This window comes from Aquarana catesbeiana, linkage group LG02 (genome assembly GCF_042186555.1).
Source record: "Aquarana catesbeiana isolate 2022-GZ linkage group LG02, ASM4218655v1, whole genome shotgun sequence".
In the NCBI taxonomy this organism is placed as follows: domain Eukaryota; kingdom Metazoa; phylum Chordata; class Amphibia; order Anura; family Ranidae; genus Aquarana; species Aquarana catesbeiana.
In genome coordinates, this window is record NC_133325.1 from 394,875,790 (window position 1) to 394,903,668 (window position 27,879).

A 27,879-nucleotide genomic window follows, 5' to 3' on the forward strand; every position below is an offset into this window, starting at 1 on the left:
AGGTGAGGAAGCAAAGGATTGCCCCATGGCGGGGTGTGCGGGGAGATACAAGACAGTTTCAAGACTACTGCTCTGGAGCACCGCCACACCTGGATCGTGGTTTTCATGGGACCCATCACAGAGGGGTGAGCCCCACTGCCCCGGTACACCAGATCGGACAGCGCTGTGTATGAGCCTAGAAGAGCCGCCTCCAATGTAACCGCAGGGTTCTGCCGGGGTTGAGAGAACCACCAACTCACATTGACCAGTACCACCGCCCAGTAATATATTAAGAAATTGGGGAGTACTAGTCCCCCGCCCGACAGCGGAGGGTAAAGTATATGTTTTGCCACCCTCGGGTGCTTGCCAGCCCAAACCAAGGAGATCACTACACTTTCTAGGTGACGGAAGAAGGATTTAGGAATAGGGGTCGGGGTATGGTTAAAAAATTTTTTAAAAATTTGGGGAGGTAGATCATTTTAAGGAGGTTAACCCAACCAACAAGAGTCGGAGGGAGAGTCCGCCATGCTGTGCACTTCAGTGAGCTGTGTCAAGACCGGGTATACATTCTGTTTGAGGTAGCCAGCCTCTACATCACCCACCCTCACGCCCAAGGTAGGTAAATTCGTCCACCCAACGTAGAGATGTATGTGTGTCTATGTGGGGCAATGATGGGTGAAGTGGGAACAGGACCCATTTGTTCCAGTTTATACAGATACTAGAGTATCTACCGAAGCAATCAAAAACGGCCAATGCCGACTGTAGCGAGGAGGAAGCATCAGCTAGCTAGAGGAGGGAGTCATCTGCAAACAGGGATGTCTTCACCTCTACTCAACCCACTCGTATGCCTTTAACTGTTGTGTCAGCTCTGAGGAGAATGGTAAGCGGTTCCAGTGCCAAGACAAACAATGCCGGGGAGAGTGGGCACCCCTGACGCGTCCCCCTCCCCAGGGTGAAGACCTCCGACAGGTTCCCATTGGTACGAATATGAGCTCTAGGGTGGGCACATAGCAACCGCAGCGGGACATGAATCGGGGCCCAAACCCAAATCTGGACAGAACCGCCCACAAGTAGCCCCACTCGACCGAGTCGAAGGCCTTCTTGGCATCGAGTGAGGCCACCACACCCGGGTCATTAGGACCTGCTATTGCAATGTGGGTATGAAGTCTACGGCTACTGATGTAAGTACCTCAGCCTGGCATGAAGCCCATCTGGTCAGGGTGTATTAAGGCCGTAATGGCTGTGTTTAGTCGGTTAGCTAGGATCTTGGAAGGTATTTTAGTATCCACGTTAAGGAGGTGATAGGAAGAGCACAGAGTAGGGTCCTTCCCTGGCTTGGGAATGACCACTATCACTGTGTCATGCATGGTCTCAGGAGGTGTCGCCACTTCCAGGGATTTCGCTAGTAAAGATTGGAGCTTAGGGGCCAGAGAATTCCCCCTGAGGAAGATACGTTATTTCCCAGTATCGACACATATTGATTATTGTAGATTGATGCACTTTTATATAGATTAATGTAAATTACAGGTTGTCACTGCAATTATCGCATTTTTCACAATTATCGCCCAGGGTTGCATATTTCTCTGTTGCATATGAATGCAACATGTGTATATAGAGGTGTGTATGTTACACAGGTTGACATTGGGAGTATCACATAGGATTGCAATTTTTAATTGTTTATGATCGTAATTTTAAATCGCATAAGATTTTATTATTATGTTCACTAGATTTTTTAAATAGGAATGGAATATCTCAACACCAATATTTAACTGCAGTCAGTAATATTAGGATTTAGTACGATTATCATTTGATTACATTTCGATAGCGCAGCATTAGGGTGGTGCCAGTAGCCAGGAGCCTGTCCAACCCCGAGTCCGGGACCAAATTAAGATCTCCCAGTAGGACCACATTTTCCGTAGGAAACTCCGCTATTTTAGCTGTGATCAGGTTCAGCACATGGAAGGAGGCTGGAGGTGGCAGGTAGAGACCCACTATGACCCATGGTATACAGTGGAAAAGTGCATGGATTATCACATATCTGCCCTCTGGATCCAGGTCAAGGAGTTTAAAAGGGAGTGTTTTGAGGACCAGTACACTTCCTCCCCTTGAAAAGTTAGAGTATGTAGAATGGTAATGGTGACCCACCCAGGGCTTCTTTAGGCTAAAGGTCTTACTGCCAGTCAGATGAGTCTCCTGCAGCACACAGATATGAGGGCCATATGTTTTAATAAACAAGCGTTCCCTGGTGTTTCAATTGCCGAATTCAGGCCTTGTGTGTTCCAGGAGAGTATTTTAAGAGAACACATCATATCTTAGTGGAAGCAAGGGAGAATGGAAAGGGGGATCAAGCCCCAGTGGGTTGGACATTCGGATACGGAAGGGGCAAAGGAGAAATCCAAAGAAGCATGCAATGTCAAGTAGAGCATCATCAATAATGACTGTCATATATACTAAAACATGCAACTTAGAGCCAGTAACAGTGACCCAACACATCCAACCATCCCCTACAAACTGATCAAAAGAACATAAGATAATCTGGCAAGGATTGGTGGTGTAGATCTCCTGGATCCCCGGGGGCACAAACTTAAATGAACTGTCAATTGTTACTAAAACATGAACTACGAGACCCGCTCCGCAGCCCGCAGTTGCGATCACCCGGGTCCCTGGAAGCACCGCAGGCAGTGGCTCAATAGGATGGCATACAGTTCTACCGGCTGTAAGAGCATCTAACCCCAGAGCTCCGCGGAGGGGGGCTCACCTCAAATACCCACATACCGTTACATCCCCCGTCAGGAAGAGTCCTCATTTCCCAGGGGAGGGAAACAGCAATGTCCAGGGACTCTGCAAGCCCCAGGGAGCGAGGTAATGGAGGAGATACTCCAATGCGAGGCAGGGGTCAGTCAATGCATATTGTGCAGCTCTCCGGGGCAGAGTCTGCAGGATGTCAGTCCAGGTACCACAGCCAGGGAGGATTTTTGGCCTGGGAATAACACAACAGGTGAGACTCCCAGGCCTCTAAGAAACCGCTCCCAGAGGGGGCTGCAGCAGGATCGCTGTAGAGAGTAACAGGGGTGAAAAAACAACTAGTCATCATGGCTGTAGAAGCAACCCGTCAAGCTTAGGAACGATAACACCACACAGAGTAGGTCGTCATTTTGGGATCGTGTCAGCCCATGCCGTAGGTGCAGTAAAGAACTGTACACGTTCCCCATCCTGGACCCGTAGCTTGGCTGGGAAGAGCATGCTGTACTTGATTCCTTTCGGTCTCAGAATGGCATGCACATGGTCAAATGACTTGCATTGGCGCTGTGTCTCCACCGAATAGTCCAGGAAGATGAGGAGCTTCGCATTCTCAAAATTTGAATTCTCCTTGCACGCGTGCAGCTCAGAGCACCGTGTTCCAACAGAGAAGTGCGGAAAGAATTTAGCCCTGGGCGGTTTCGATTTTCAGCGCCCTCGGCTCTGGTCTCCAGGTATTTGACCTCGAGTTTCAAGGCCTGTAGGTACGCGTGGTGGTCCCTCTGTACATCCTCCGTCTCGGAGACCCGCCTCTCCACCTCTGTCACCTGGTCTCAAAATGTATCCATTTCCCTACAGATAAGGGTTGTTTCAGTCTGCACATGTTCTATTTTTGCTGTTAGTGTGAACTGGCATGTCGTGATGGCCAATATCAGGGCGTCAAAGGCTGCAGAGCCGGCCTGGATGGTGGCGTCAGGCGGGGAATCAGTCTGTGTCTCCATGTTGAGCGCCAAGCTGGTGGTAGGCCCCAGCAAGATACCCAAGGGCAAACGTGTTGGGCAGATGAAGAACGCAGAGACCACTGAGTATCGCCCAGTACTCCCGCGGAGAGTCCGGAGAAGAGTGGGTTGTAAATAATCAGTCTACACCAGGATAGAGACAGGATCGTAGGCCAGAGTCGGGAGCTCATCTAAAACAGGTCCGCTCCCAGCACCAACTTTAACACGTCCCATTTACATACACTAAAGTATGTATGTATGTATGTATGTATGTGTATATATATGTATGTATGTGTATATATATATATATATATATATATATATATATATATATATATATATATATATATATATATATATATATATATATATATATATATATATATATATATATATATATATATATATATATATATATATATGACCCCAGGAGCTTAAAGCCGTAAAGTGCTAGTATGCACAGCATATTAGCACATTATGGCAGACTTGCCTGTCAAATGATACCCTCCAGCGCTGTGCTTCTTTCTCCTGGTTTTCTCTCTGGGTTTGGACTGCTCGGCCATTTGCCTGGCCAAACAGCAATGACTTCACTGCCATGCATGCACTGGGGAGTCACATCATCATGGCACAGGTCAGTGACATAAATGTACACTGAGCTGTGCATGCGTAGCTCACTGCACATTAACGCAAACAGGCAGAGAGAAGCAGCTATGAACATAATATAAAAATTCTACCTGTCGGTTTTTTCTTTTTTTGTTAGGTTAATTTCCACTTTAAAGTCTTACAAGATGTTTTCATTGACGCATTTACCACTTTAAAAAGTGTCAACACAGTAGTGTGACCATAGGGATGAGTTTGCTCACCATCATAAAGTTCTTTGTACTGCCTCCCAGACAAACTCACAATAACAATGTACCACACAGTCCCTCCGCATTCCATATTACAACACAAAGATGTTACATTATTGCCTTAGGGGCGAATGTCTGCTAAGTAGAGAACAATACAGTACATTGTAAATACCACAACTTGCATAAATGGAGTCAAAGTTGATCACACAGATGTGGTGCAATGTATTGCACATAAAATGAGACACATAAGGAAACTAGCAAATGGGAGCTTGTTTTTTAATCAGGTGACTCAGAAAAGCGATAAAAGTTCTTCCTGGACTTCTGCTTCCATCTGATAAGCAGGACAGGGCAGAGCAATGATAATGTGCAAGCCATAGCAACCAGAAACCAAGTGTTAAGCAACACCATTAAGCCAAAAAGTTACATTCTAGTCCAAGCCAGAAAGAAAGATGCATATGAGAAGCACTGACAACCCAGTCTAGTTTAGTTTCCAACCAGACACTGCTTTAGTACACCCCTCCAACCCAAATCACTTTTGTCTGTATTCTCATGCACACATCTGCCTTTGATGCCGCAACACCTCCATGGGCTCCTTTCCTCCCTTTACGTACAAATAAAATTGTAGCACCAAACAATTTCTCATGGTCACCAATCTGCTTCAAACGTCAAATATGACTGGAAGCAAACAGAGGGCAAGTTATACAACAGAGGCGTCAGGAAATCAAATACCTGTGTCGCCCCTTCACGGCATATGAGATGATCTGTGAAATCTGAATGCACTGGGTTACAAGAACCCAACAAAGCAATGGCATACGGACTGATTTCACCTTTTTTCTGGAATTGCAGCTTGGTTGGGTTATTGTCCTCTATATTTCCTTGTTCCCATTTGTGCTGTATATTGCTGTACACAGAATAGGCCTGAAATTATATGAAAGGAAACTTGATATGCTGGAGATACTGGAGCATTCTCATTCTAAGGCCAGGTTCACATCTATGCGTTTTTGAACACGCAATTTTGATGCGTTTTTGAATGCAGTTTTCATTCGTTTTTCAACTTAAAAAACTGACAAGGCAGTTAAGGAGTGGGTGGCCACTGCGTCCTTAACAACCGATGAGTCATCAGCTGTCAGTGAGGAACCCTGCTGAAAGCTGAATGTAAAGAAAAAAATTGCCAGCAAAAATTAAAAAAATAAGAAACAAAATGGCGTGACATACCTTCGGGCCTGGAATGGATTTTGAGGGGAACCTCCACAATATTTTTTTCTTTTTTTATGGTGTGGGGTCCCACCAAAATCCATACCAGACCCTTATCCAATCATGCAGGTCAGGAGGCCAGGAAAGGGCCTTCTGGCCACATACTCTCAACATGGGGGGTGCTTTGAGGCAGAGAGGCTCTGCCCCCCCCCCTCCACCATCTTGTCCCCCATGCTAATGGGGACAAGGATTTCTTCCCCACAACCTTGGCCGGTGGTTGTGGGGGTCTGCGGGTGGGGGCTTATCAGAATCTAGAACCCCCCTTTAACAAGAGGGCCCCCAGATTCCCCCCCACACACACACACGTGAATGAGTATGGGGTACACAGAACCCCTGCTCATTTACCAAAAAAAAAAAAAAAGTGTGTAGTGTAAAAAATGAACATTATACATTTTTATTTCCTAACACCCTAGAGAATAAAATGGCGGTCGTTCCAATACTTTCTGACACACCATATTTGCGCAGCGGTCTTACAAGCACACTTTTTAAAAAAAAAAAATACACTTTTTTAAATTAAAAAATAAACCAGTAAAGTTAGCCCAATATTGTGAAATATAAAGTTACGCCGAGTAAACTGATACCCAACATGTCATGCTTCAAAATTGTGCCCGCTCGTGGAATGGCGACAAACTTTTACCCTTTAAAAATCCCCATAGGCGACGTTTAAAAAAATTCTACAGGTTGCATGTTTTGAACTACAGAGGAGGTCTAACGCTAGAATTATTGCTCTCGCTCTAGTGATCATGGCAATACCTCACATGTGTGGTATGAACACAGTTTTCATATGCAGGCGCTACATGTACAAGTATGTGTTCGCTTCTGCATGCGAGCTCGGCGGGACGGGGCGTGTTTAAAAAAATTTTAAATTTTTTTCTTATTTGTTTTACCTTTTATTTTTACACTGTTCTTTAAAAAAAATACATTGTGTCACTTTTATTCCTATTACAAGGAGTGTAAACATCCCTTGTAATAGGAAAAAAAAGCATGACAGGACCTCTTAAATATGAGCTCTGGGGTCAAAAAGACCTCAGATCTCATATTTAGACTAAAATGCAACATTTTGTCATTTGAAAAAAAAAAAAAAAAAAAAAAAAAGTCCCTTTAAGAGCTATGGGTGGAAGTGACATTTTGATGTTGCTTTCGCCCTGCAATGGTATGGAGAAGGGTGGGGACTATCTTCCCCCTCACTCGTCCCCATACCAAGCCAGCAAGAGGACATGATCGCCTCCACCACTACCGATGGCTTCGGTAAGCGGCGGAGGGGCACCGTAGAGCGACGGGAGGGGGGGGCCCTCTCCCGCTGTCGATAAAAGTGATCTTGCGGCGAATCCGCTGCAGAGACTACCTTTATCTGAAAGTGGACCGCCTGCTGAAGAAGAGAATACCAGGGTTATGGTAGCTAGTTGCTGTCATAACAACGATATTCCTCTTCAAATTAGCAACGTAAAACGACGGCGGGCGGTCCATAAGTGGTTAAACAATGGGGATTCATACATCCACCCAAGCAGCTGAGAGGAGAGCACTGCACCTTTAAGACACTATGGAAGAATGCAGTGCAATCTAAGAGACGGCTGCACCTGGGGGATGGATGTAAAGTCCGATTAATGAAATTGAGCCCCGTTGTTAGCCTGTAACAATACAAAAAAACCACAGTAAGTCCTCATCCGGTCCCGAATCTCAGGTAATAGTAAGTGCCTGTAGGATAAACACATAGAGGCAGCGGGTGCTAAGATGATATCCATCAATCTGCTACGGTATATATAGTTATTGAACACATCATAAGGAAGTGATATTCACTGCTTGCTCCACTTGATTTCAAAGATGAATGGCACAGAAATAGTCACTACTAGGACATAGTTTCAAAGGACATAAGCTCAAACGTATCTGGCAGCATAATAGACATCAGATCTGGCCAGTACTAAACCCACTGTGTCCCAGAACCGAGAGGTACCTCATGAATACTGCTGATATGGTCGGTCTGTCTGTGTATAGATTACTCACTATTCCGTGTTTTTTCAGCAGCCATTATATGTTGTTCCTATGATCCATAGTCCTTAGTGGAAATAGTCAGAGATCCTCACAACCAGTTGGTTCAGCAGGCAAGTACAGTGGAAATCCTTACAGGTGTCCTGTGTGAATAGTATGGCTTTTCAATATTTCCTGTAGATAATCCCAGCTGCTGACATCCCATAGAGCACAGGACAGGTGCAGACCAGCGGGCTGTAGTGAAGTAGGATGATCCCATAGCACAGCGCACCAAAAGCCTCTGGTAAGTCCTTCAGGTAAGTGGTATTATGTAGACAGGCAATGCAGGATGCAGTACATCAGGGGGTGTGAGGGGTGCTGCTCCAAATGGATCTACATATGTTTCGTTCTGCCCCCCCGGAACTTCTTCAGATTGAGGAGCAATTAGGCTATCGCTGGTATTAAAACCATCCACACGCAGCTGATTGGTTGTCTTACTTAAAGTGGCGGATCCAGCTTTAACCCTTAAATCTATTGTTCATAGTGTCATCAGGGGATTTTCCACCAAAACTAAAAACTACACATACTACCCTTTAACCACTTGCCTACTGGGCACTTAAACCCCCCTTCCTGCCCAAACCAATTTTCAACTTTCAGTGCTGTGACACTTTGAATGACAATTGTGTGGTCATACAACACTGTACCCAAATTAAATTTTTATCATTTTTTTCACACAGATAGAGCTTTCTTTTGGTGGCATTTAATTGCTGTTGGGTTTTTTATTTTTTGCTAAATAAAACCAAAAGTCCAAAAATTTTGAAAAAAACAAACCAGTTTCATAGTTTGTTATAAAATTTTGAAAACAGGTAAATTTTTCTCCTTCACTGATGTACGCTGATGAGGCTGCACTGATGTGTGCTGATGAGGCGGCACCGATGTGCGCTGATGAGGCGGCACCGATGTGCGCTGATGAGGCGGCACTGATGTGCGCTGATGAGGCGGCACTGATGGTCACTGGTAGGCAACACTGATCTGTGGCACTGATTATGAGACACTGATGGGCATTGACAGGTGAATGAATGAACTGAGGGCACTGGTAGGTGGCACGGTGGGCACTGGCAGCTGGCACTGGTGGGCACAGAAAATGCAGCCACGGCTTTCTGTGTGAGGGACCGATGTCCCTTTGACAGAAGCCTGTGATCGGCTTTTTTCCCCCTCTCGCACTGACAGTGTGAGGGAAATAAAAATACAGATTACAGAGCGTCTGTTTACATCACGTGATCAGCCGTCTTTGGCTGACAGCTGATCACGTGGTAAGGGGCCAGGACCGACTCCTTACTCGGATCTGTAAACAGCCGAGTCTCATAGACTCAGTGATCACAAAGCGCACCCCGCAGGGACACGGAGACATCGCTTGCTCGGGAGGACGTCCATGGATTTAAGGCTTGCGATGTAGCCATCTTTTGTAGTTAAACTAAAAATCCATATACTATACAATATATCTATATACACACACACATAAATTATATATATATATATATATATATCACATAAACATAGGCAATAGATTTGAAGGGCACCTGAATTGTTGTACATTTTTCCCCCATGGGTTTAGTCAGGATCAGGAATATATTGTCCAATTAGATACTGATTGACCACCAAAAGCGGTATATGCATACATATATTCTCCGTAGAAGAGAAGTGAAGTATACAACTGTGTTTCAGTCATATACAAGCACAGAGAGCCAGTAGGGAAAGTGTATCAAACCCCTTGCCTAGAATGTGGTGAGGTCTAATAGAGGGAATAGAGACACAATATTTATAGAAAGTTATGTAATGAGAAATCACTTGTTAGCTCTCCAGCCTCTTTTCTGAACGCTCAAACTTTATAATTCCTGGACTTTGAATGGATTTAGATAAGAGAAGACTGCAGGCAAACAGATAAAACTTATGTAGGAGGATTCCTTTCTTCTTTGTGTATCACCTGAGGCCAGTCACTTCTCCGGGTATATGGAAAGGTTTACAGCCACTTTAATTGAAAACCTTTCATGAGAGAAATTTTCAGGTTATCATTGCCGACTTCTCCATCAGAAAATGAAAGTTGCCTGGCTATCATACTAATGCAATAACTTTAAACATTTTCCTAGTAGTACAGAGGCGAGGAATTCTGACTCCTTGACTTTTTGGACAAATTCCTCTTCTAGTTGTTGACACAGAAGCCATATACAGACAGGTCACCAGCATTTTTATTCAGAGACCAGTAATGACATCCCCTTGAATTTCTCCCAGGATAGGTTTACTTTAGTGTGAGAATATGTTAGTGGTGGGTTTTGGCCAACTTTCCATAAACCATAATGGCTATGCTGTCTCAAAGCCAGGCAATTATATAATAGACATAATCTTCATATTATCATGAGTGGGGGAAAAAAAACATATTTCACTAGGCATGCATCTAAAATAATGAGGTGTGACTTAGGACTGTACGAGTGCCAGCATCCCTAGAAGTCATAGCAATTCAGCATATCAAGGATATAAAAAAACAATGCCAAAAAAAAAAAAAAAAAACCACAAAAAAAACAGCTGCTGTAAAAGTCAGCGTTTTATTTGTACATAGATGAAAACAGCAAATAAAAAGACTGGTTCTTATAATAGTAACATTGCTGATCTCACATAGATACCACTTATTAATCAAATTTAAATGTCTGAAGATGTCCATGCACTATGCCAACGCATTTCAAACAGATCTTCATCAGGGATAGAGCAGAGTTGAATCACCTGAGAAAGCAAAATACTTAAACCGCCATATACAGATAAAAAAATTCCAGCCTGTAGATCAGGAGAACGCCCTGGACAAGTGTGCACACAAGGACCTGAATGCATATGGCAGCACAGTGATGGCGGACACAATCAAGAGTTCTGATCAGCAGCACCGGTGCAGCTGCTTTACCCCTTATTGGGAACGGTTTGAAATGCATTGAGCATACTGCATGGATATCTTCATGGACATAACTACAATTAAAGTGACATTTAACTACTTCCAGCCCGTAGGACATCCGTGGACGTCCTCTGGTTGAAGTAGTTGTACTAGGATGATGCCTGCACCTACAGGCATCATCCTGATATTGAATTTTTCAGCCGGTGATTCAGTTTTTAGCAGAAAAAAATACCACCACCTTTCCCAGGCTCTAGCCCTCTGATCGCAGAGCCCGAGAATGATGCGACCAGTGGCGATGGCTGCACAGATCAGAGAGAGGAACTGATGATGTTCCTCTTTCTCCGTGACTTCGGAAACAGGGAGCGTCTAATATGACATCACTTCTGGTCCCGCCTCTTTGTCTACCTGGTCTTTAGTGGCCAGGAAAGCAGCTGATCAGACCAAACTGTGTTTGATCGGCTGCATTGGAGGCCAGAGGAGAGAAATGGGGTCTGCTGCTCATCCCTTGTGATAGCAATAAAGTAAATCCAAAAATAACTAAAAGTGTAAAACAAAAAAGTTATGTATAAAATAAATAATAAAAAAAAAAGTAAAGTACCCCCGTCCTTGCGCGCAAATGCGAACATGCAAATGGTGGTCATATCCACACTTGAGGTATTGTCGCGAACGTCAGTGTGAGAGCAATAATTCTAGCACCAAACCTTCTGTGTAACGCTAAACTGGTAACATATAAAAGGAGTTTAAAGCAGAATGCAGAATTTTAAGCATCGTAGTTTGCCGCCATTCCACCGGCAGACGCAAAAAAAAAAGTAGATTTTTACATGTACGAAGTGCCAGAATTGGCCCGGATAGGAAGTGGTTAAAGTTCATAACGAAAGTGGTATCTATGAGATATGAGCAATGCTACTAATAACAACCAGTCTTTTTATTTGATGCTTTTATCTATGTGCAAATAAAACTTGTAGCTTTTATTGAAGATATTTATGTGTTTTTTTTTTTTTAATATAATGCCAACAAAATCCCAGACACCCTGTATTGATATTTCACTAGGCAATAATAGCAATAATATCAAGCAGCTTATAAGAGATATTGAAAAAAAAATTAGGCTAAAGAAAAAATAAAATAACCATCCGTATTGCTAATTCTCTTCAGCTCCCCTCGATGCGGAAGGACTTACGACAAAAATCATATTCAATGTGCTTGTGAGATAAATGAATTCAATTAAAACAATCTATAAAAAAACAAAGAAAGCATTTGCAAAACTCCACAGAGAATATACCGCATGAATTTCTATTTATTCGAGCAATATCTTGAATGGTTTGTAGAGAATATAGAAAAACTCCAGGGAAAAATGATCAAAATGTTTATTTTAGATTGTTAGGGAAGTAAATAATTCACTGCACAACAGAATAGCCTAAGAAGCAATTAGAAAGATGATCAATTTCATTATAGGAGCGACCACCCATAGATACGAAAACAACTATATAGCAGAACAACAAAGCACAATTTACAACTAAACACCCACGCATATTGGTCCCATGCTATAAACAGAAGTAGAATATAAAAAAAGGAGATATAAAAATTAAATTACTGGTTAGCTCACCAGGTGAAAATAAAAGAAAGTCTAAAAAAGAAAAAACAAGTGCAGCCATCAAGAATCAGTAAGCAGGGGGGAGTGTGGGGTTGCTGCCTAAATGAGGAATATATACTGTTTGAAGTTAACGCTGGGACATATATTCCTCCTGGAGGAGCCAGAACTATGTATACTGCCAAACAAAGTATCCAGGGACTTGTAGGATTTTATTCAGCTACGTACACTGCCATACAGGGAATGCCAGGACATGTAACCCCACCAGTGCAGAGCCCCAGCCTCAGTCCGTATTACTAAACCCCCCCAACTGCAGACACAGACAGGCCAGGCTGACATGTACTTACATAGTTGGACATGATTTCTATTCACTGAGGTTTTCCCCCATTCTTCATACATAACACATTGAGTGCTGCAGTATAAACGGTCCAATGGGAAACACAGCACATCACCACTTACCGGTCGTTCCGAGGTCTGCAGTACGGTTTACAGAAAGCAGGGGGCATCTGTCTGAGACGGGATGGGGAGGCAGTATGCTGATGGGGAAGGTGAGGACAGTGTGCCGCAAATACAAATCACGCCTCGGTCGCCCGCCCCGTGGCCTGGCCCCTAACAGGCCCGGGGGTTAGGGATCTCTTCTTTAAACACCGTATTATGCACCATACACCTTGAGGAGGGGGGGTGTCAATGGTATAGAGCAGTGATGGCGAACTTTGGCACCCCAGATGTTTTGGAACTACTTTTCCCATGATGCTCAACTACACTGCAGAGTGCATGAGCATCATGGGAAATGTAGTTTCAAAACATCTGGGGTGCCAAGGTTCGCCATCACTGGTATAGAGTCTGCACATATTAAATAGCTGAGGAAGTAAGGTTTGCCCAAAACATAAGGTAATTATGAATTAATTAGGAATAAAAACACCTAATCCCATTTTCAGAACTGCCTGCATATAAGTACTCTCTGTAGCATTATTGTATGACTAAAAGGCAAAAAAGTTTTCATGTTTTACAATAAGTTTTCAGCAAGTAAATTAAAGGATTCCTTTTTATCCGAAACTAGAAAACATGAGTAACGAAATGTCTTACCTCTGCAACTTTTGGAGGAACTCCATCTCCTAACACTTCCCTGATGAAGCATTGCTGACTCATGTAATAAGAAGGACCTCCACATGTCCTTTTGAAAGCATCTTTCAGCCTTTTCAATTCCACATCAGTCACTGCGATTAAATGGAAAAAAAGGTCAGTGTAAACTATCGGTTAAAGCAGAACTTAAGAGTATCTGCGAACCACAAACAGAAGACACATTTTTTATATTCAAAGCAAACCCATCCATCCATCCATCCATGCTTTACATGCTTCCATGTTTTATTTTGTTAGGAAATCAATTTGAAAATCCACAACCACCACCCCCCCCCCCCCTTGCTTTTCTAGTTGCTGCCATCTTGCGTTTTCTTCCTGGAATCCATCTGTCCTTAACTTAGACATGCAGGCAGCAGGTGTTCTTAGCTGAAGAAAGGCCCTCCTCCCAATGAAACAAAAAAAAGAAGAAAAAAAAATGCCCATGAAGACTCCTAGGATGTAGGACATCATTTTGGACTACACTAGAAACCAGGAAGCAACCAAAGAAATGTGAAAAACGATTAAAACACATAAATATATTATACCTATTTACTAATGCTAGCAGCATTAATATTACAAATAAATAGCTAATGTTGACCAAGAGAGTTCATTCCACTTTAAGCATTTAAAAATCTGTAATAGAAGCATATAGGTAGAAAATACATGATGAGATGGAAATAAGCACAAGATCATTGTCTACAAAATATTACTGTTCTTCCCTCTCACCACTACAAAAGTAATGAGAGCAGCAGAGAAGAGAGGAGAGCCCAAAAGGAGGTGTGGGCTATGCTCTCTCCCCCACCTTCTCTCCCTCATGTCTGTATACAGGAGTTAAAGTGGTTGTATACCCACTTTTTTAATTTTTACTTACAGGTAAGCCTATAATAAGGCTTACCTGTAGGTAAAATGAATATCTCCTAAACCTGTAGAGGTTAGATTTTCACTTTGCATGCAGCCGCTGACGTTAGCGGCAAATGCATTGTGAATGCCCGGCTGAAGGTTCCAGCCGACGCTGCCGGACCCTGCCGGGAAGAAGACTCCCGCGCGCATGCATGGGAGTGACATCATCGCAACTCCGGCCACTCACATCGCTGGAGCCGCGAACCCGGAAGACACGCAGAGGGCAAAATGTCAGCTCCCTCGGCGTGGACCAGCCAGCGATACGGGGACCTCGTTCTAAGGTAAGTATTTCATAATGAGCTAGTGTGCAGTGCATACTAGCTCATTATACCTTTGCCTTACAGGGTTTTTTTTTTTAACCACTTTAACAAAAGACTGCTCTCAAATGCAACTGTACAGGATTTGATTACCGCCCCCCCATCCACAATTTCTGCTGTCGGGACAGTAGCATGTGGGGAGGGAATACAAGATGTGTGTTACTGGCCAGATCACCAGGTGAAAACAGAAAATAGCTAAAACAATAAATAAATAAATAAAACACCCATCATGTAACTGATTGGTAAGCTGCAATAGAATACATTTGAGTTTAACACTGCATTAAGTCAACATATATTACATGCTGTAACATTTTAACCACAGAGTCAGCATAAAAACTTACACATCCCAACAGTTCAACCTTAAAGTGGTTGTAAACCGTTACACCACTTTTCACTACAGATAAGCCTATATTAAGGTTTACCTGTAGGTACCGTGAATATCTCCTAAACTTGCACCGTTTAGGAGATATTCACTGTATCCGCATGTGCCGATGTGATCAGCACATGCGCACTGAAGGAACGGCCTGCTCGTGGCGTTTCTTCGGTAGCCGTGCCTGGCGGCTCCCGCGCGCATGAGCGGGAGTGACGCCATTGTGGCTCCGGCCGATCACAGCGACGAAGCCTGCGAACACGGAAATGACTCCGGGAGACATGTCGCCACTCACAGTGGTGTGCGGGGACCGCTGCCACAGCTTTGATCTAAGGTAAGTATTTAATGAGCTAGTATGCGATGCATACTAGCTCATTATGCCTTTGTCTTGGAGGGGTTTTTTTTGTTTGTTTTTTTGACTTTACAACCACTTTAAATTGACCCTATTATCACAGAGTCACACTATACCAGGATTCATGTAAACTTTTTAGTACGAGGGCCTCATTGTATATTTTACAAATGTTTGCAGGCCGAAAAAAAAAAAAAAAAAATCAGTTTTACAAATGATTGACCCCCCCCCCCCTCCACATTAAATTAGGGTCCCCATTAGAATCCCTCACCACTTTATTCTTACAGTGTATTATACCAGCAGGATGGGAGCCCGTGTGGCTGGAGGAAGTGTCGTTTTTTTTCTGTGAATGCTGGAGTAAGAACATCATTGATTGCTAGAACACCGGTGGAAACCTGCTGGAGACTGCATGGGAGGGGGGAACTGGAGACCATAGGAGGCTTCTGCTGACCTGAATCCTCAATCTATGAGCAATGAGGACACACCACTGACCCTAGCTCTGGGAAGAGATGAAATCTTGTAGCAGCCGAGAAGTTTGGAGACCACTGCACTATACAGTACCAGCTGCTGCAGGTATTCCACACTTCTGGGTGTTTGAATATCTACTTCTCCCAACACACACAGCGCTTTCCCCCAGCGATTCGTACCAGATTACAGAGCATATACGTTTATGGAAGGAATCACTGCATGCGACAGGGGGAGCAGCTATTCAACACATCCTACTAGTCACATACATGCAGCATATAAAAAGCAGTGAAAGAGTGGTGGTTAAAGAAATTGGCTGTCAGAGAAATGAGTATGGTTCCTTTTCTTTTAAAGGGGTTGGTCCATTTGTGCAAATGACCTCGTGATGATAGGATCACTTTAGACTCAGCGCAGGTATTGACAAACTTTATTTTTATTTTTTACTTTAATTGATCGTCTTGGCAGATGAAGCTATACAAGTCTATGACTGCACACTGCGGAAGCGTGGCCAGAGGGAAGAGATATTATGGCTTAAGGTTGTTCATAAAGTCAATACTCAGAACAGACTAAAGTTGTCTTCATAAGGTAAATAAGTAGCCAGAGTTAAAAGCATTACAAGCCTTGCCACTTGCATCTTGTGTTTTCCACCAGCATAAGATGGACATTGAACATGTCGTTTCATAGTGTCATTTGTCACTCTGTTCAAGCAGCCTGTAGTAGAGCAAGTCTATACATTCATTTGTTAGCTATTTCGGTTTGTGTTCAAGCATGAAGCATGCCACTGCACAGGTTAATTCATGATCTCTGTCAGTAGCATAACAACTGACATTTCCTGTGAAGAAACTACATATCCCACAATCCCTGGGTCTCTCAGTCTAGCTCTGCAGGTGCAGCAATTAGATCGGACTGTGATTGCAAATAAACATAGAGCTTACCATGCAGCAGGAAGATTCTAGGTACAGATTTTATTACATTTAGCCACATTTGTGATGCAACACCAAGCAGGTGGCAACGCATGCACTGGACACTGTGCCCCAGAACAGGAAGATGCTTTGTCCCTTGTAGTAAACCATGGGAACAAAAGAATCGATCAGCCATGACACTACACTACATGATCAGCCATGATCAGCTATGACACTACACCAGCAACAAGTAAGACCATCATTACAAGTCAAACAAACACAGGGAATATAGCTACAACACTACCTAGTTAAAACAGCAACAAACAACATTTCAAAGTGTACAATACCTTTGAGTTAAAAATAGCTCAGGATGGCCTTACCTTTAGCAGCTATTATTACAAATCTAAAATTTAAAGAATATATGTTACCCCACCATTTCATATTCCTGATATGTGCCTTCTGTACCGTTTACTTGTGTTAAAAAAGTGTCCTGTTCCCTTTGTATTGCTTCCTTTGTGTTGTGTTTGTATTGCTTCCTGCCAGTTCCTTTGCTTTCCTATTAAAAACTGACCACACTAGGCAAAAGAGCAGGTCAGTTATCTGGCTATGCCGAGAACTCAGCCTACTCTACTCCAATGATCAGGCTAGAGCAGAAATTCTTCTCCCCCTCGTAGTCAGTGTGCTGCTGCTTTTCCTTCCCTAGCTCTCAGAGTTCCTTATGCAGCTGAGAACAGAGATTTTGTGATTACTTTACAAAAAAAAAAAAAAAAACCTGAGGGAGGGAGTGAGTATATATATTTTATATATATATATATATATATATATATATACATACATATATATATATATATATATATATATATATATATATATATATATACATACATACATACATACATATATATATATATATATATATATATATATATATATATATATATATATATATATATACACATATACATACACACACACACACACGTTTTGCCTTTCAGTTCTATTTTAAACAGAATGGATTGGTTTCATAAGTTGAGGGTGCTTTAATCACAACAAAACAATTGGAGCAACAAGCATTTAAAAGTCTCTGAAAAAATACTTTAAAACAAGGTAAATACAGCAATAAAATCTCAACATATGCACATACTGAAAAAAGCCTACAAAGCTGAAAAGAAATGAAATGGTCCAGCATTGTATCAAACGTCAGAAAGCCTGCAACCAGAAGAGCAGTGCAGGGGGATTTCCCAAAAAGCCTGTTGAATCGAGATATAAGGCAAATATTAAAGCTCATTTCTCTACCCTTAGGCCACTGATGGCGAACCTTGGCACCCCAGATGTTTTAGAACTACATTTCCCATGATGCTCATGCACTCTGCAGTGTAGTTAAGCTTCATGGGAAATGTAGTTCTAAAACATCTGGTGTGCCAAGGTTCGCCATCACTGCTCTAGCATTTAATGCTTGCTGCTGCCCAGATATACCCCAAAAATCCCACTGAGAATTGGCACAAACATTCAAAAAGAAAAATGTACACTTCAAAATCACAGTAGACTTCAAACAAGACTCAAAATCTCTGAATAAAGATTCTTTTTTTTTTTCTTTAAGGGAAGAGAGACCATCACCTTACAGCTCAAGCACAATTATTAAAATATACTTCAGAGTAAGATAGATATGAGCTTGGCACATAGCAATTTTAATGAACAAATCAGATCTCTAGACATTCCTTAAAGTCAGTGTTAAAAGAAATAAGAACCTACATTGTCTAATCCCTTAATTAATATGGTGCTCTTGTCCATGACCACAATCTAATGCCAAGTATACACGAGTGGAATGTCCGTCAGAAAAAGTCAGATGGGAGCTTTTCATCGCATATTCCGATCGTGTGTAGGTCCCATCGGACTTTTTCCGACGAAAATTCTGACGGACTTAGATAGTGAACATGTTCTAAATTTTTCCAACGGAACCAATTCCCATCGGGAAAATCGCTCGTCTGTATGCTGTTCCAACGGACCAAAAACAACTCATGCTCTGAAGCAAGTACGAGACGGAAGCTATTGGCTACTGGCTATTGAACTTCTTTTTTCTAGTCCCATCGTAAGTGTTGTACGTCACCGCGTTCTGGATGGTCGGACTTTGGTGTGACCGTGTGTATGCAAGACAGCTTGAATGGAATTCCGTCGGCGTTTAGTCGGAGAAAACTTCGGAGTTTGTTCCAACGGCAAAACCAGTCGTGTGTATAGGGCATTACGCTAGAAAGACGTATCATATGTAAGAACAGACCAAACAGCTCTGCATACAGCTTCACCAACAACTAAGGTAGGATTAAAATGTAGTTTTTAAAATGATCAAAAATTACATTTGGAGAAAATAAATTACCCAGAAGCCACTGAAAGAAAATACCAAAAGATCTGCTACTAAAAATGGTGATTGTCAAGAGACCACAAAATCCTGACCAACCTTTATCTTACTACATCTATCAAATGCCAAAGAGCTGCAGTTTATTGGAAGAACATACATGCTAAGGTTTGATGAACTGTGCAAGTTTTATTGGACATATGCCACTACTCTAACAGGTACAACATGGCGAAGCTTTTCTGAGATTAAAGCCCCTCATTGACTACAGTAAACCTCACAAGATAAATCAGCAAATGTTCAATAACCCAACAACCAGGTCATCTATACCGATGCATGTCAACAGACGGTGGCATTGTACGTATCTGTCATAGCTTCCTCTCCAGCCATACAACTTGTGCACTCTACCTTGTTGCTGTGGCTGATCTCTTCACCTGGTCTTCTTCTAGATTCAATGCCTTCAGCCATCTTGATTGGCTGGCATGTGATACGCATCCAACACACGCCAAGATTGTGAACTGAGCTGTGCATGTGCAACTTAGTATATAATCCTTAAGAAACTAGCTAGAAGACAGACAAGCAGCTTTTATTGCTGAGAATGGCACACAGTTACTTCTGCAATAAAATAATACCTTCTAGCATTTTTTATACACAAGTTCTGCTTTTAACGCAAAGGAAAAACAGAAGGAAGGAAGAGGACACCAATATCGAAGACTGCACCAAAGACAGCTTTGTATAAAGGCTGCGTGTAGTAGTAGAGTTTTGTTTTTCCTTTACATCAGGTAGTCACGTAGTATTCAGGTATCTCAAGGGAAGAAGGAAGAGATGATGCTCATGGGTCTACCTATACAGTGACTTGTGTTTAGTTTGTTGTCCAGAATGAAGAAAGACTATATCATAGACAATTTCCTGCTACAAACCAACAATTCTGCAAAGTGCTGCTTTACTCTATATAAATACATGAAAAAAATAAATAAAAGGCAGCTAGATACTTCTGCACAATTATTTATCCATTTTGCTTGCAATTGCTTTTTTATAATGACTAGTGATTACCAAATACCAATTTGTTTGCAATTGTATTTTAAATAGCATTTTACTGCTGCAGCCCACAGTGACATCCCTTGGTCCTGTGTGTAAATCTAGATAAGCACATTTGACTTCTTGTAATGTGCTGAACTACTCCGTAGGTAGTCCCCTGAAAGGCCTACAGGAAAAAAACTGTGCAAGGGTAAATCAATCACAAAATATGATTCCAATAAAGCAACATCAGTCTATTTCCAGGAGAGTGCTCTCCAAGGCAATGAATTCAAGAACTATAAGGCTTCATGTACACGGGACGTTTTTACAACCTCTCCTGAACGATTTAACTTGACAGATAGTAACCCACGTTTAAAACGTCCGTTTTGCTGCGTTTGCATTTAGTAATAGCCAAATATGAAAAACGCCTGAAAACGAAACGTGGCTAAACGCGAGTTACCGCGTTTAGCCACGTTTATAAGCGTTTAGCTCTTGAAATGCCTCTAAACTCAGCGTCTGAACCAACTTTTTTGGGTTCCAAAAAAAGCCTCTAAACTCAACTACCTAGAAACGACTATAAAACGACCCTGTGTACATGTACTGATAAGACAACAGAGGAGAGTTCAGGAGCAGTTGACAAAAATGCCCAACTGTTCCTAAACGTTCGTTTAGCAGCAGCAGTGTACATGAGGCCTTAACCACTTCCGGACCACGGCACACCGATATACATCCTCACTTTGAAGGAGGAAAATGCGGTTATGGCAGCAGCTAGCTGCCATAATGCCGGTATCCTCTTGTTCGGCCGGCGGTCCACTTCAAGATAAAAGTGGTCTCTGCGGCGGATTTGCCACAAGATCACTTTTAATCGGCAGCAGGAGAGGGCCCCTCCCGTCACACTCCCGTGCCCTCCGCTGCTTACCAAAGCAATTGGCATCGGCAGAGGCTATCGGGATGAGTGAGGGGGAAGATGGCCCCCACCCGTCTCCAAGACATTGCAGGGCAGAAGTGACATCAAAACGTCACTTCCGCCCATAGCTCTTAAAGGGCTATTTTTTTATATTCTTTCTTTAAATGAATTTTTTTTTATTATTGCATTTTAGTGTAGATATGAGATCTGAGGTCTTTTTGACCCCAGATCTCATATTTAAGAGGTCCTGTCATGCTTTTTTTCTATTACAAGGGATGTTTACATTTTTTTAAATGCGCCCCGTCCCGCCGAGCTCGCGTGCAGAAGCGAATGCATACATGAGTAACGCCCGCATATGAAAACAGTGTTCAAATATCGGTAGAGCGAGAGCAATAATTCTAGCCCTAGACCTCCTCTGTAACCCAAAACATGCAACCTGTAGAATTTTTTAAATGTTGCCTATGGATATTTTTAAGGGTAAAAGTTTGTCGCCATTCCACGAGCGGGCGCAATTTTGAAGCGTGACATGTTGGGTATCAATTTACTCAGCGTAACATTATCTTTCACAATATAAAAAAAAAATTGGGCTAACTTTACCGTTTTCTTATTTTTTTATTCAAAAAAGTGTATTTTTTCCAAAAAAACTGCGCTTGTAAGACCGCTGCGCAAATACGATGTGACAGAAAGTATTGCAACGACCGCCATTTTATTCTCTAGGGTGTTAGAAAAAAAAATGTATAATGTTTGGGGATTCTAAGTCATTTTCTAGCAAAAAAAATAGTTTTTAACTTGTAAACACATCTAAAAAAGAGGCTCGTCCTTCAGCGGTTAATAAACGTGTAAGCAGCGAGCAGCTTTATCCAAATGAATTTCACAGAAGAAGACATCACATTCAGCAGCAGGAAAAGCAAAGCCTCTATTTATGGAAGCAACACACGTTCTGTAGGTGGTCACAAAAGAGCTAATAGGAAGAGACTAAAAAAGGAGTATGTGAGAGACACGCTATATAAAACAGAAACAAAAAACGTCAGACTGACAAGAAAGCCATGCAAATGGGGGGAATTTATAATACAAAAACACCTAAAATTCTGGTACATGAATACTAAAAATCACTCCAGGTATGGAATTATTACTGTTTGTGGACTTCAGTCTGCAATTCATTCCACAGATTTTCAATGGGTTTTAGGTCTGGGCTCTGACTAGACCCTGCATGGACATTCATCTTTTTTTTCCCTTCAATCACTGTGTGGTCATTTTTGCTGTGTGCTTTGGGTCATTGTCATGATGGAAAGTAAACCTTCTTCCCATTGACAACTTTCTGGCAGAGGACAGCAGATTTTCCTGAAGAATTTGAGGGTATTTTGCCTCATCCATTCGGTCTTCTAGCTTGACAAGTGTTCCAGTCCCTGCTGCAGAGAAACACCCCCATAACAGGATATTACCACCTCCATGCTTTCCTGTAGGAATGGCGTTATGTGGATGGTGAGCTTTAATGGATTTCTGCCAGACATATCAAATAATTCCATTTTAGTCTCATCTAACCATAGCACCTTTTTTTATGCGGCCTCTGAATCTTCAAGGTGCATTTTGGCATAGCTCAGTCGTGATTGCATGTGGCCTTTTTTTTTTGGAGGAGTGGCTTTTTTCTTGCAGTCCTCCCAACACAAGCCACATTTGTGGAGAAGTTGTGATATTGTCGTCACATGCACACAATGACCACTCTGTAAAAAATTCCTACAACTGCTTCAGAGTTGATGTAGACCTCTTGGTAGCCTCTCTGACCAGTTTTCTCCTGGCTCTTTCATCCAATTTGGAGCAATGTCCTGATCCAGGGAGGGTCTCGGTCTTATACCAAATATCTTCTAGTTCTTAATAATAGACTTCTCTGTGCTTCTAGGGATTGATAAAGCCTTTGGCATTTTTCTGTATCCATCTCCTGACTTGTGCCTGTCCACAACCGTATCCCGGAGATCTTTTGACAGTGCCTTATCACCCATAGTTGAGTGCTTCAGTTGCACTACCATGGACTGAAATTCTCCAGGAAAGCTCTTTTCATGCTGAACTAATAAAAATGACCACAGCTGAACACAGTTGAAAGTCAAATGGCTTTGTTTGCTATTGAGACGGTGATAAGCTACACCTGATAGAGTTCACAAGTAATTTTCAGGAGGGGATGATCCTTTTTCATACTCAGTGATTCTGTTTATTTTTTTCTGACATGCTGGTGTTATATCTTTACTTGGATGTTATAAGCTGCACTGAGTAAACACAGCTGGATAAAACATAAAACTGTGTGTCTTCAGTTCAGGCTGCAAAGCAAAAAAATGTGATCACTTTACCTTCTATACCCACTGTATATTGCACCATCTTGAACCAACGCAAGTATGCGTGCCGTAAGACCCCTTTCACATGAGCCTCCCCGGGCGTCAGCGGTAAAGCAGAGCTATTTTAGCGGCGATATTCGGCCACTAGCGGGGCGGTTTTAACCCTCCACTAGCGGCCGAAAAGGGGTTAAATATGCCCGCAAAACGCTGCCGGAGTGGTGTTTTGCCGATGGTATTGCAGCGCTGCCCCATTAATATCAATGGGGAGCAGCAGTGGAGGAGCGGTGAGTTCACTGCTCCAAAGAAGCTGCTGGCAGGACTTTTTCTGACGCCCTGCCAGCGCTCCGCTCTAGTGTGAAAGCTCTAGGGCTTTTACACTGGAGTGAATGGAGCAGCTGTTTTAGGGCGGTTTGCAGGCCCTATTTTTAACGCTATAGAGCCTGCAAAACGCTCCAGTGTGAAAGGGGTCCAACTGTAGTATTCCAGTGGAAGCTGTAAATCACTGTGGTAGTTCTTGTTACTACAGTGATTGCCACTGTCTTCCGGATCCCATGTCGAGAGGCTGCCCTGCTGCATAGCAAACATTGAGGGGTGGTCACTTGTTTGGCGCCGTCGTCCTTCACAGAATGCCTTGAATTTTTCTCAATAACTGCAGGATTTGTTTCATCTCTGTATTACCTGAGGCCAGTCACTTCACTAAGTATAGAAGGGTTTACAGCCACTTTAACTTGGTACATACACGTACGTATTGAGATTACCCTTCTGTAGTTTATTGCAACTCATTGATGGATTCCCTAGGCCTTAGCATATCTACAGTGCCTTGAAAAAGTATTCATACCCTTTGAAATTTTCCACATTTTGTCAGGTTACAACCAAAAACGTAAAATGTATTTTATTGGGATTTTATGTGATATACCAACACAAAGTGGCACATAATTGCTAAGTGGAAGGAAAATGATAATTGGTTTTCTACATTTTTAACAAATAAATATGTTCAAAGTTCAAGTTAGGTTTTGAAGCACCTGTATAAAATAGCTTCTATGAAATTATAAATAAAGTACTCCCTTAATTGTACATTCTCATCTCAAGTAAAGTAAAAAAAATTAAATAAAAGTGCAACCGTACTTCACTTAAAAAAATATAATTATTTTAATCACAGGAAAATGGTTTTATCGATCTGTATATCATAACTTTCAAACTGGTTCATAATAAAGGTTTTATTTAGAGCATCAATTTACTGATCCTTTTATTTTTTTATAATTTTTAGCATCAGGACACAATCAAAGGAAAATAATAATGGTAATTATTTGAAGTATGCTCTTTGCCAGAAATGCAAGGAAAAACAAAACAAAAACAAAACAAAACAAAAAAAACATATTTTAGAATGTTTTCTTTAATACATATAATTTACACAAATATAGCCTTATGCCGCGTACACACCTGCAGACTTTCCAACGGACCGAATCCGGCGGACAATCCGACCGTGTGTGGGCTGCATCGGACTTCCGGCGGACCATTTCGGTCGGAAATCTGACAGACTTTAGATTTGAAACTTGCTTAAAATCTTTACGTCGTAACTTCGCCGGACTCAGTTCCTGACGGAAAGCCTGTTCGCCTGTATGCTGGTCCGACGGACCAGATACGACGCAAGGGCAGGGTACTGCATCTCGCGCTCGCTGCAATAGGAAAAACAAATTTTCCTATTGCGGCGAGCGCGGGGCATACCAGGCCCTTAGGTCTGGTATGGATTTTAAGGGGAACCCCCTACGCCGAAAAAACAGCATGGGGCCCCCCACAAAATCCATACCAGACCCCGATCCGGGCACGCAGCCCAGCCAGTCATGAAAGGGGGTGGGGACGAGCGAGCGCCCCCCCTCCCCAAAGCACCTTGTCCCCATGTTGATGAGGACAAGGGCCTCTTCCCGACAACCCTGGCCATTGGTTGTCGGGATCTGCGGGCGGGGGGGCTTATCGGAATCCGGGAGCCCCCTTTAATAAGGGGGCCCCCATGATCCCGGCCCCCCACCGTATGTGAATGAGTATGGGGTACATCGTACCCCTACCCATTCATCTAGGGAAAAAGTGTAAAAAGGGAAAAAGTGTAAAAGGGAAAAAGTATAAAAAAAAAAAAAAAAAAAAACACACACTACACAGGTTTTTAAAGTAATTTATTAGACAGCTCCGGGGGTCTTCTTCCGACTTCGGGGGTCCCTCCGGCCTCTTCTCCCGGCATCCGGTTGGTTCTTCTGCCGGCTCCTCCGCTATTTTCTGCTGCTCTTTTGCTAGCGGTGGTCCGGTGTTCTGCATCGCCTTCTTCCCTCTTCTCTGCTTCCGATGTTGACACAACGCTCTCTCTGGCTGTAATGCTGTCTGGGCGCTCCGCTTTGATTTATATAGGCGGTGACCACACCCCCTTATGCCATCACAGTCCCTGGGCTTGCTGGGACTGTGGCAGCATAAGGGGGTGGGGTCAACATCACCCGGTGACCCCGCCCCCTTATGCCGTCACAGTCCCAGCATGCCCAGGGACTGTGACGGCATAAGTGGGCGGGGTCACCGCCTATATAAGTCATAGCGGAGCGCCCAGACAGCATTACAGCCAGAGAGAGCGTCGTGTGAACATCGGAAGAGAAAAGGGAAGAAGGCGACGCAGAAGTCCGGACCTCCACTAGCAAAAGAGCAGCAGAAGATAGCGGAGGAGCTGGCAGAAGAACCGGATACCGGGAGAAGGGGTCGAACACCGGGAGAAGAGGCCGGAGAAGAACCAACCGGACGCCAGGAGAAGAGGCCAGAGGGACCCGCGAAGTCAGAAGTAGACCCCCGGAGTCGTCTAATAAAATTACTTTAAAAACCTGTGTAGTGTGTTTTTTTTATTGTCACTTTTTCCCTAGGTGAATGGGTAGGGGTACGATGTACCCCATACTCATTCACATAGGGTGGGGGGCCGGGATCTGGGGGCCCCCAAATTCCGATAAGCCCCCCGCCCGCAGACCCCGACAACCAACGGCCAGGGTTGTCAGGAAGAGGCCCTTGTCCTCATCAACATGGGAACAAGGTGCTTTGGGGTGGCGGGGGCCGCAGGACGTCCCCCTGCCCCAAAGCACCCCCCCATGTTGAGGGCATGTGGCCTGGTACGGTTCAGGAGGGGGGGGGGGGGGGCGCTCGCTCGTCCCCACCCCTTTTCCTGACCGGCCGGGCTGCGTGCTCGGAACGGGGTCTGGTATGGATTTTGGGGGGGACCCCACACCGTTTTTTTTGGCATAGGGGGTTCCCCTTAAAATCCATACCAGACCTAAGGGCCTGGTATGCCCTGCGACGGGCTCGCAAGGTGTCAATCTCGCCCATAAAAGCGGCGAGATTGACTACCTTTTCTAGTCCCATCGTACCCGAGTCACATTCAAAATGAATGCCCTTGTCCGTGTGTGGGCAAATCCGTTCATTCTGAAAGTCCGCCGTAACTCCATCGGGAAGACCGGCGGACCCAGTCTGCCGGAAAGTCCAGTCGTGTGTAGGCAAGTCCGTCCGTTCAGAAAGTCCGTCGGGAAGACCGTCGGACCTAGTTTCCCAGAAAGTCCGGTTGTGTGTACGCTGCATTAGTCAGTAAGATACAGAGCAGCGTGCAGGGACTTCTAACGCAAAGCAATCAGTGATCAGAATTATACCTTTCAGGAATTTTGGGTCAGTAAACGAAAGACCTACTGGCCGTTAAAGCAGTATCAAACCCAAAACCACAATATATATTGCAGCTTACCAATCATTAGATTGTGGTGGCTGTATTAGTTTTATTTTTTTCCTCCCTATTCTATACTTGGCGATTTGGCCAATAACACACCTCCTGTGTTAGTAAGACACAACTCTGAAGAAATGAGCACAGGAGGCACAGCAGGCAGCAGCGTTGTCAGTCTGGGGGGGGGGGGGGGGGGGGTGTTAAATGTAGTAGCAGATTTAGCTTCTAACAAACTGAGGCCAAACTCCAGATCACACTTTAGAATCAGTTACAGCTGGGGGTGCACCAAATGGAAATTTTGGTGCCGAAACCGAAAATGAAGGATGCACTAGGCCGAACAACGAAACCTATACCGAAAATGACAGTTTTTAAAAAATATTTATATTTTTATATATAATTGTATTATATTAAACTTTTTAATTAATATCAGATTAAATTAATATGAATTTATTGTTGGCCATTATTGCCACCTTTAGTGCAACAAAGGTCAAGAAAAAATCAGTCTGCAGTCTCTAACCATCTCTTGAATCATGTCTGCAATCTCTCACTTAAACACACTGCTAATAGTATTAGCAAAAATTTCCATTCGGTGCAACTCTAGCAGACATCATACAAGAGATCAAAGCAGCCTCTCACCAGTGCCCGTCACATGCAGCCTCACCAGTGCCCGTCACATGCAGCCTCACCAGTGCCCGTCACATGCAGCCTCACCAGTGCCCATCATATGCAGCCTGTCTGCCCAGCAGCCTCAACAGTTCCCATCATATGCAGTCTCACCAGTGCCCATCATATGCAGTCTCACCAGTGCCCATCATATGCAGTCTCACCA

General features: G+C 43.3%; 1 protein-coding gene across 2 annotated transcripts in view; it reads right to left on the reverse strand.

Moving 5' to 3' along the window:
- Positions 1-27,879, reverse strand: part of USP32 (ubiquitin specific peptidase 32) — a 329,432-nt gene that overhangs the window by 225,999 nt on the left and 75,554 nt on the right. For both annotated transcript variants that reach the window (XM_073615247.1, XM_073615245.1), the window contains exon 2: positions 13,393-13,523. In XM_073615247.1, the coding sequence (XP_073471348.1) occupies positions 13,393-13,523 (131 nt within the window). The remainder of the gene's footprint in view (positions 1-13,392; positions 13,524-27,879) is intronic.